The sequence below is a fragment of the Cornus florida genome, unplaced genomic scaffold (assembly GCF_030987335.1).
Source record: "Cornus florida cultivar Cherokee Brave unplaced genomic scaffold, ASM3098733v1 CherokeeBrave_3.0.0_Hap2_Chr03, whole genome shotgun sequence".
NCBI classification, from domain to species: domain Eukaryota; kingdom Viridiplantae; phylum Streptophyta; class Magnoliopsida; order Cornales; family Cornaceae; genus Cornus; species Cornus florida.
This window is the reverse complement of record NW_026775573.1, coordinates 16926875-16938023: the sequence shown is the minus strand read 5'-3', so window position 1 is coordinate 16938023 and position 11149 is coordinate 16926875. Positions and strand designations below refer to the sequence as shown.

General features: G+C 34.5%; 1 protein-coding gene across 1 annotated transcript; it reads right to left on the bottom strand.

Annotated features, from left to right (window-relative positions):
* Positions 1-5117: 5117 nt before the first annotated feature.
* LOC132301191 (disease resistance protein RUN1-like) lies at positions 5118-8444 on the bottom strand. Its single transcript, XM_059798467.1, has 3 exons — positions 8437-8444; positions 5898-6195; positions 5118-5786 (listed from the first exon to the last, which is right to left on the bottom strand). The coding sequence occupies exons 1-3, from the start codon at positions 8442-8444 to the stop codon at positions 5118-5120; spliced, it is 975 nt and encodes a 324-aa protein (XP_059654450.1).
* Positions 8445-11149: the final 2705 nt, after the last annotated feature.

Sequence of the window (11149 nt, the reverse complement as noted above, 5' to 3'; positions counted from 1 at the left end):
TAAGAGAAAATTTGTTATTCCTGACTCATTGTATTTTTGGTGTCTATTTTTGGGTTGTAATCAATCAAAATGAGATTTAAAGATTGGTTAAAGAAGGTTTATTACCTAGTGAGGCAGAGGAGCCTAAACCAAACTTGTGAATCTTGTTTTGAAGGATAGATAACTCTAAGGGCTTAATCAGCCAAATGAAATAGACATAAAGAACAATTGGAGTCGGTACACACGTACACGTGTAGTCTTATGAACATCCAATCAAGATTACTCACGTTTTGGATAAATTTACCTGTTGCGACACAAGTCTTATACTTTTGGTATATTCCGAGAGGGTCAAGACTGATGAGGAGCTCAGATTAGGTAAACTTATCAAGACACTTCGATCTGATCGAGTATTTGAGTATTTCTTGGGATAGTGCAAAGACTATATGGTCAATGAGGGTGTTGTGTACCAGTTTTTCGCAATTGACGCTAAATTAATTTAGGTGTCAAATAGGAATAACAGAATTCCACTTAACATGGTTAGATCTATGATCAGTAATGCCACATTATCTCTTTCATTTAAGAGTTTAGCGTTAATGACATCGATGCGCATTATGAACTGCATTCCATCTTAGTCTGTATCAAGGATACCGTTGAGCTGTGTTTTTGACTAAATATTAGTTTGAATCATATGCACATATGGGGTAGTCTTGCACACGTGCGTTTGATATGGACAAGTAAGTTGGAATCAGATCATAGGCATGCTAGATTTGATAGCTACTCTAAATGTCACTAGGATGGATTATTTTATGATCTCAAAGATAAAAGTTGATTGTTTTCACTCATTGTTTATCTATAGAAGAATCATATTATGAATCACATACCTAGTAGCATAATGTTAGAGAATTTGGTATGAGTACCAGATGTACCACATGTGAACACACTTATTATAGAGATTGAGAATAATATATGAATTCCCTATTGATGCGTTAGCATCATCTACTACACAGATTCTTGCATCGGTACATTGATGTAGTGGGAGGATTATCATCCAATTCGACAGAATCATGTTTTTAGGTGAGACCATTATGGACATCCCTGTTAAACATGAGTTGGACCCAGTAAGCTACACGGAAGCGTGAACCGATGTGGATACAGATCGTTTTGGTGAGTTACTATGAAATCAGAGTTGGAATCTATGTATTCTAATAAATTCTGGGATCTTGTAGAACTTTCTAGTAGGGTGATTCCTATGGAAGGCAAGTTAATCTACAAAAAGATACCAGAAGATTTCTTAGTGAATAAATCATGAGTGTACAAGGGAATGTCATTATTTTTCTTAATTCTATATATTGATGACATCCTACTCATTTATAATGACGTGGAAGTTTTGTCATCAATTATAAGGTAGTTGTTCAATTACTTTTAAATGAAGGATTTTCAAGATGTAAGCTATATTCCTAGGTTCAAGCTTTTGCAAGATCAGGTTAAAAGGAAAATAGGCTTATCTTAATAATCCTACATTGATAAAGTTTTGACCAGGTTTGGTATGCATAACTCAAAGAATGAGTTCTTGCTTTATTGATATGGATCGCTCTCTCTAGTAAGTAGTTTTTCAAGACTAGCAGAGGAGATTGAGCAAATGAGACTGGAACAATATGTTTCGGCATATGAGAGTCTCATATATGCCATGGTCTATACCAAACAGGACATCCGCTACATGGTAGGGATAGTCAGTAGAGATCAGTCCAATACTGGACTTGACAACTGGTCTATTGTGAAAAATATCATTAAGTATCTAAGGAGAATCAATGATATCATACTCATTTATGGATGTGATGATATGGTCCTAGTCAGGTATGCTAGTTCTGATTTTCAATCAGAAGTAGATACTATGAGGTTCATGACTTAGTGTATGTTTACTTAATGGAAGGGAAATCAGTTGGTAGATTGTCAAGCAGATTTCAACTGTTGACTCAAACCTGCAGGTGGAACATATTGCAGCCTTAAAGGTGGCAATATAAGCCTATTGGTTTGATCTCACTGATTTAGAGGTTGTGGAGCATACTAGCCTGCCTATCGAGCTATATTGTGACAATAGTGCAGAAGTAGTCCAAACCAATGACCCAAGGTTCCATAGAGGAACAAGATACACTGAGAGGAAGTATCATGTTCGACATGATATTGTCCGGCAAGAAAATGCACTTGTAGTTAAAACATTGCATTGGAACACAACTTTGTTGATCCATTATCAAAGGTGTCATTGATCAATAATTTTGATCATCATCTGGATAACATTGGAGTTAGGTGCAATTTGAATTGGCTATGAGGGCAAGTGGGAGCTGTTGGGATTTATATGCCCTGGCATAGCAAATTCCTATCTGGATTGTATTGACATATGTTCCTGACATATCTGAAATATTTATGATTTATATAATTGGTGAATTCAATGTATTATGTTTCAATTCACTATGAAATTGATAGTGTCCAGTTAATTACAAGAAATATTTATATATATGTATGTGATGACAATCAATGCATGATATATAAATAGTAATTATAAATTGTTCATAGTCGGTAATTATGGATGGACTCATAATTAATTAAGACTTGAACTGGATCCGCGTTAGGTTGAGATATATTGCGAGAGCCGTCGTATGCAATTACTCCCTATTACCGTCATGACATTTGACTCTTAAGCATGAGAAAAGTATAGACTCTTTTATTAATTAATAATTACTTTGATTTGTTCGGCGGATTCTTCGGGATCCTTAGACCGACACTTTGGGTAGTTATGTAATTAATAGTTAGAGGGTTATATTTTCAATATTTGCATCATTGCTACTTGTATTTATTTTGTATTGATTATGGTTGATCACAAAGTAAATTCGAAGGCCTTCGTGTGTTTTTAGACAAAATGATTTATTATATATTTATTTATTTAAATTATTATTTTTGTCAAACAAATGTTTTATTGTGATCGAGCCAGAAATAATCAAAGGTACCAAAATAAATATATTAATTAAGTAGTCGGATTGATGGCTATATTTATCCGATAACTAATTATGCGTAGAGGGGTCAAAGTGTAATATTGACTTAGAGGTTATTTATTATTTAATTGGAGTTCAATTAATTTCTTTTAGTGGAGTAGAAATTAATTTATGAATTAATTGAATTGGGTCCATGGACCGGGCCAATTATTAATTCATTGTAGCCAATAAAATAATAGGCCCAATGGATTCTCACTCATAGCCCAACTTGATATTGGAATCATATTAGATTTGAGACATATGAATTAGAGATGGAGAAGGATTTGTTGTTTCCTTTTCTTTATTTTTATGTTGCCTATAAATATACATGGTCTATGTATATTTTAAGGTGTGATTTTTATGAGAAGGAAAAAGGAATAAATTTTCTCTCTCTAGAAAATTAGGGTTTATGTTCTCATCTAATGGAGGCTCCCACAAGCCTAGTTTTCCAAGGTCATTCAAGGAGGCTTATGAGTGATTCCTAAAGGCAAGACCATTACCAAGAAGATGGAGATCCATGGAAAAGATGTCTAGCAAAAGGGATCTACAATAAGTGAGAACATTCACTTTAGAGGAGAGATCTGAGGTTTACTCAAACATTGATGTAAGTATTCAATCTTTTAGTTGAATAATACATCATATTTTATTTTATTTTTTGCATAAAACTTGTCTCTATATGATGAATCAAGATCTATGAATTTAAATCCCTCGAAAAGTTTTTAAAACTAGCACGTTTCCCAACACTGGGAACATCACTCCGGGGAAGAATAATATCCAACTCTTGTTCTCGCAGTGCCTACATTAGACCCACGAGCTGAGGCTTAATTGGTTTCTAGTACACTACGTATACATATATATATACTACGTATACATATATATATAGAGAGAGAGAGAGGGAGAGAGAGTATTGTACCTGATAACTGAGGACATTTCTTCTAAAATTATATGCAACGTTGTTGTTGACTAATTTGGGACAACAATAAAAAGACATCAATCGACGTTCTGCTGCTTTTGATTCCACTGGTATGCTTTGCAATGATGTACAATCGTTTGCCATCAATCCCAATAAATTTACTGGAAGCGCTGGAACTGATTCGGGCAGAATACATTGGTTTACAAGGATACCAAACTACCAATTTCGCTGGGCACATTTGTTATATTGCAGTTTTCCATATATAATTCCCTCGTGCTACTTGATAACTGTAACGACAAAAAGCTTGATTCAGGTGACGATCGTTGAAAAAATGCTGGCCACTCTAACTTGGAGCAGCCGGACAGATCGAAATAATGGAGTGACTTCAACATAAAAATGCTCAGGGGAATCTTCCGAAGGTTCTTGCAATTCTTCAGATCCAAGATAACAAGATTTTGTAGGCATCCAATAGATCAGTGAACCTCTACCAGCTTTGTACAATCATTAAGCAACAATTCCTCAAGACTTGTAAATCCCATGAGGTCCGGAGTTTCAATCAATAAATAGGAATGACTTAGATTGAGGTATTTCAATTTGGACAAAACCTGTCAGTGACAGAAAGAGAGAATAGATTTTCAAGCATATCATTATATATAATTAAGTAATCTGAAGAAGATGATTAAAAAATAGTAGAATCATCATACCCTTGTTTCTCTCCAAACTTGTTTGAGTTTGCTATAGCTGAAGTCAATAGCAACTAGATTATCCAAAATTAAGGCGGATGGTATACATTCTAAAGAAAATCCTTTCCAACATAGCCATAGAAGTCTTCCAGAGAGATGCTTGTAGCTTCCACTTAGATGGACATAATTGAGATGAAGCACTTTCAGCCTCACCATCTCTGTAATGACCTTCGCATTTAGTTGTAGCTCCTCCGATTCTGGCAAGTTCAGGACCAAGCCTTGAATTGCTTTCGTCCCCTTATGATAATAAAAAGTTGCAAATATAAGTATATATATTTATATATGTGTGTGTGTGCGTATGTATGCGACATTGTGTTGAACATAGGTTCACATCTCAAATTGTGTGACTTTCATGATGTGTTGTGTGTTAATGCATTTTTAATGTAACAAAATATGTAATTAATTTAGGCACTGGGCTCTTACAGTGTTACTTCTCAATACATCGAGAATATCTTCCTAATGCCACAATCTACTACGTTCACCTGGCTCTTCAGGAGATTCTTGGCGGACGATCTCTCTAGCCTTGTCTTTAATATGATCATGCATCATCAGCCGGTTATACCCATCAATTGTGACAAGAAAACGACGAGATAGAACCCCAATTTCAGATTCTGGGAAGAAACCGCAACCTTTTAATATTTTGATTGACAAATCTTGGTCCATTCCAACAAAAAAACATGCAATATGTAAGAATAAAACCTTCAGTTTGTCATCAAGTGAATTGAAGCTTAGTGTAAGCTTTCCTTGAACATCCTTGTGAGGAAACTTTCTCAACTTCTCCAATTCACTTCTCCATTCAAGTATGTCTCTGCAGCTCGACAAATGGGAACCTAAAATTTCAAGAACTAAAGGAAGTCCCTTAGAATAACTCACTACTTCCTTAGAGAGGCTCTTATAGTCTTCTACAGGACGATCTCTCCTAAAGGCATGCCAACTGAAGAGTTGAAAGGATTCATCCTCATTCAACTCCTCGATCTTATACACCTTATCCACTTGAAGCGAAGTTGTTGAAGACAAATCTCTAATTGTTAGTATGACTCTACTTCCGGGACGTAACAAATCACGATTTATAGCTAATGCCCTCAATTGGCGAATGTTATCCACATCATCGAGAACAAGAAGAACCTTTCAACACCATGCTCGTCGTTTTATTACCTCAATTCCATGATCCTCGCTTTTTATTATCTGATTTCTATCCATCAAGAGATCACAGAGAAGGCTCTCTTGTAATTTAACAAAGCCGTTGGGTTGCATCGAAGTTTCTCTAACATCTCTAAGAAAGCTACTGCCTTCAAACTCACGAGTACGATGCATGCGATTAAACAACGCTTTAGCGACTGTGGTCTTACCTATTCCACCAATCCCCCATATGGCAACAATCCTAACATCATTATTTGACCTCAACTTTAGAAACCCACTCAATTTTTGGACACGAAAGTCTATTCCAACTAGGTGGTCCGTAACACTTAAATGGGTATGATTTAATTTATCTGCAACTTCTCCCACAACTTTCTCAATAAGTGTTGACTCAAACCTGCCAATTATTTTTCCAACCGTTTAGGAGAATAAAAATATTATTAAAAAATAAAGTAAACAATTTTTATATAGAGAGAGCTGAAAGATCAAAATAAATAAGTGATCAAACAAGTAATGTGTTAGAATGCTTTTTTTGAAGAGAATAAAGAGAATTAAGTGTGAGATATATTTTGTAATTGGCTAATTTCGATGTCAAAACAAGTCCGATCGAGTTGTAATTTTTCAGTACGAAATTTCAAATATTAACGATCGGATGCGGATTTGAAGAAGGTCAGGTGTTCATGAGATACTACACTCTGAGATGATGAGAACAATGTTATAAGAAGTTTTGAGAGGTACTGAGAACATTTAGGAAGGGTTTTGAAAGGTTTTGAACAAGATTTTATATTCTGTCCATCTTGAACTGGTTCAAGATTTATCAAACAAGTTCAACTTGAACTGGTTCAAAATTTATCGAACAGGTTCAACTTCAGCAGAGTGGCGATTTTAGAGTCTGTCCATCTTGAACCAGTTCAAAATTTATCGAACAGGTTCAAGACGTCCTGGTACTATTCTAACTTCAGTTTCCTTCTTCTGAATGTTTCCTTTTTTATCCCAACTTCCTTCTAAGTCCTATGCACGAAATTTATCATATTTTATGAAGGATTGAGACTTTCAAAACTCTATATAAACCTTGGCATATACATTGGTTGATGAAATGGCTTTAGGGAAAATCAATTCTATATTTTGAGAAAGCCTTCTAGAGAGAGAAAATTCAGAAAATCAAATCTGATTATTCTGAATTTATTTATGAGAGCATACACATATATTCATGAGTAATTTAGTGGTGTTGTTCTCTATCTCATCGGAATCGGAGCTATACTGAAGATTCAAATATTCCAGATGAGAAGCAGGATTTAATTCTTCTACAATCGAGTTCAGATCTTGAAGAACAGAAGTAAGCGCTATCACACTTTGAAAGGGTTGGAACATTCTTGGAGTGCTGTCTGATCTACCTGCTACTTTTCTACAAATATCAAGTGTAAGCCTGAGATCAAGTTGCTATTGGACGGGGAGTCGCAAAGCCAGAGTATCGTCAGCGGTTGGTGTGGTGTAGAACGATAAGGTGTGAGCCAGAATCAAAGTTCGGTATACTTTGTTTCAAACATAGTGGATTGGTTTACTTTGGACTGCAAAGTCCACGAGGTTTTTCCATAACAGTTGACGTATTTTATCAACTGGGGTTTCCTCGCTAAAAATCCTAGTGCAATCTCTCTAAACTTAACTTGTTTTACTTTTCAGTATTTATATTTATGATTATGGATGTTTAATTGATCATACAATTTAATCAATCATAAATTAAGCAAGTTGACCTAATAATCAGATCTAGGTCATTAAAGGAGTTAATCACAATTAAAATCAACTGTTTCCGCACCCCGCGTAACTTTTGTTTCACAATTTGGTATCAGAGCGGGATACTCGATATACAGAGTAGATCATATTTGTTGATTGATTGTTGATTTTTTCATCATGTCTGAAAATTCATCTGTTGTTGATGTGTTGCCTTTATCTCCTATTTTTTTATTCTGTCATAAGCATGCAAAGTGAATGGTCAAAATTTAAAAAGGATTTTGAAAATTTGTTAGAAAAATTGAATCTTGCTGAACTTGATAGAGATATTTATAAGTTAGAAGTTTATGTCTCTAATAAGAATTTGGAATAAATTGGCCTTAAGAATTTGAATCTTCTTCATAAGATTGATTTTCTGGAAAAGGAACTTAAGAAGGTAAATTTGTTTAATAAATCACTGGAACTTAAAATTGATAATTTGAGTAGTGAATTTGTTAAATCAAAACAGTCGTTTCAGAAAATTGATATTGACACTTGCAAAATAGATAAGTTGAAAGGTGTGGTTGGGAATGTTATGAGTAACAAAGATTTGGCATCAACTTCAAAGGATCTGTATTTTAAAAAATCAAAAGATATTTTTGTGAAAGTTGAAACCAAACCTTGTGTTATTTCTAATTCTCCTAAACTTATTTCAACATATCATTTTTGTGGTGAAAAAAGGCATATCAAGTATAAGTATCAAAAAAGAAAAATTAAATTAGGAAAGAATTTGAAAAATCTAGAGAGTTCAAAATTGAGGAAGAAGAGGATTAGGATTGTTGAGCCTTATGACACTTTACCTAGAACAATAGGGAAATCATTGCATAATGAATCTAAACTTGTTTGGGTAAAGAAAGAGAATTTTAAATGCCTTGCCATGCACACTGCACTTAGAGCACTTGGTCCGTGGTTGGTACTTTAATAGTGGTTGCTCTAGGCATATGACAGGGGATAGAACATTATTTACCACATTTAAGGAATGCTCAGTTGGTACTGTTACTTTTGGTGATGGTAAGGCTTCTACTGTAAGTGGTAGAGGTAAGATCAAATTTCCAAGAATTGGGGAGTTAAAAAATGTTATATATGTTAAAGGTTTAGCTACTAATCTGTTGAGTATTAGTCAAATATGTGATAAGGAGTTTCAAGTCAAATTTACTCAACAAGAGTGTTTTGTAACTAATGAAAAAGGTGAATGCATCTTTAAAGGAACTAGAACTTTTGATAATTGTTATGTTGTGTTTTCAGATCCTTCAATTATGTGTTTTTCTGCAGTTACTGATGAGGCTGTTTTATGGCATAAAAGACTTGGACATGTGAATTATAATGATTTAGTGAATTTGTCTAACAATGATCTTGTTCGAGGTTTGCCTAAATTGAAGATGCCTAAGAATGAACTATGTGGTCCATGTCAGTTAAGAAAACAAACTAGAGTGTCACATAAGAGACTTATTCATAAAATCACTTCTCGACCTTTAGAGTTGATTCATATGGATTTGATGGGTCGCATAACACCTGATAGCATTGGAGGAAAAAGATATTTGCTTGTTATGGTTGATGATTTTTCTAGGTTTACTTTTGTTGCATATTTGAGAGAAAAATCTGATACTTTTGTGAATTTCAGGTCTATTTGCCAACTTATTCAAAATGAGAAGGGATATCGAATTAATCAAATTAGAAGCGACAATGGTGGTGAATTCGAACCTAAGGAGTTTGTTGAATATTGTAATAAGAATGGCATTAAGCATGAATTTTCAACACCTAAAACATCACAACAGAATGGTGTAGTGGAAAGGAAAAATAGGACAATTGCAGGTATGGCTCGTACTATGCTTCAGGAGAATAAGGTTGCAAGTCACTTTTGGGCTGAATCGGTACGTACTGCTTGTCATATCCTAAATAGAGTTTATCTTAGGCCTGGAACTAACAAGACTTCATATGAATCATGGTATGATAGAAAGCCCACTATTAAATACTTTAGAGTTTTTAGAAGTAAATGTTATATCCTTAGAGATAGGGAACACTTAGGAAAATTTGACTCCAGAAGTGATGAAAGTGTGTTTTTGGGTTATTCACAAACTAGTCGGGCTTATAGGGTTTTTAATCTTAGAACCAAAGTGGTCATGGAGTCTATAAATATTGTATTTGATAATATAAAATCTAAAATAACCTCTTCTCAACTTGATGAAGAAGAAACTAATTTTGAAATTGTATGAGAAAGGAAAGTACCTGCTATTCAAGAAAAAGAAAGAGTTGAGGATTTAGGTGGAGAAGGTGAAGAGATTGAAGAAGATAAAGATGAGGAATTAGAGGTTACCACTGATGAACCTATAGGAGTTCCTGCACCGTCTCTAGATATTCCCACATCTAGCAATTCTAGAGTTAGATTAGTCATCCAATTGATAATGTGATAGGTCCTTGGAATAAGCATGGTACTAGGAGTACAGTCCGTGATGATGTAGAACACTCATGCATTGTAGATGATATAGTTCACTCATGTCACATGGCTCAGTTTGAACCTAAGAATGTTGATAAAACTCTTCAAAATTCTGATTGGCTTATGGCTATGCAAGAAGAATTGCTTCAATTTGTGAAGAATGATGTTTGGGAATTAGTGCCTCAACCTAGTGATGTTAATATCATAAGGACCAAATGGATCTTTAAAAATAAACTTGATGAACATGGTCTTGTGATGAGGAATAAAACTAGGTTAGTTGCACAAGGATACACTCAAGTTAAAGGAATTGATTTTGATGAGACTTTCGCACCTGTTGCTAGACTTGAGTCTATTCGACTTCTTTTTGCTCTTGCATGCCACTTTAAATTCAAATTGTTTCAAATGGATGTTAAAAGTGCTTTTCTTAATGGTATTTTGCAGGAAGAAGTTTATGTAACATAACCAAAAGGTTTTATTGATCCACATAATCCTGATTTTGTTTTTCATCTTAAAAAGGCTCTTTATGGTTTAAAGCAAGCACCTAGAGCATGGTATGAGAAGTTGACGTCTTATCTATTGTACAAAGGCTTCAGAAGAGGAGGAGCGGATAAAACGTTGTTTATTTTCAGGAAAGGAAAAGATTTTCTTGTTACTCAAATATATGTGGATGATATTATTTTTGGTGCTACTTGTGATAACCTTGTTCATACTTTTTCTAAAGATATGAGTAAAACTTTTGAAATGAGCATGGTTAGTGAACTGACTTTCTTTCTAGGTCTCCAAGTGAAACAATTTGATGATGGGATTTTTATATCTCAATCAAAATATGCAAAAGAGCTAGTTAAGAAGTTTGGTATGAAAGATTCAAAGCATATTCAAACTCCTATGAGTACTTCATCCAAATTGGATAGAGACTCTGATCCTAACATGGTTGATCATTTCTTATATAGGAATATGATTGGTAGCTTGTTGTATTTGGCAGCAACTATGCCAGATATTTCATTTAATGTAGGTGTTTGTGCTAGGTATCAAGCTGATCCTAGAGAACAACACATCCTTGCAGTCGAGCATATTATTCGTTATGTCAATAGTACATTGAATTATGGATTGCGTTATTCTTCTGAGTCTAACTCTGAGATTGCAGGCTGTA

Coding starts and splice junctions, on each gene's coding strand:
- LOC132301191 (XM_059798467.1), bottom strand. Junction 5,787..5,897: donor CGATGCAACCCAACGGCTTT/GTTAAATTACAA, acceptor TGGTGTTGAAAG/GTTCTTCTTGTTCTCGATGA.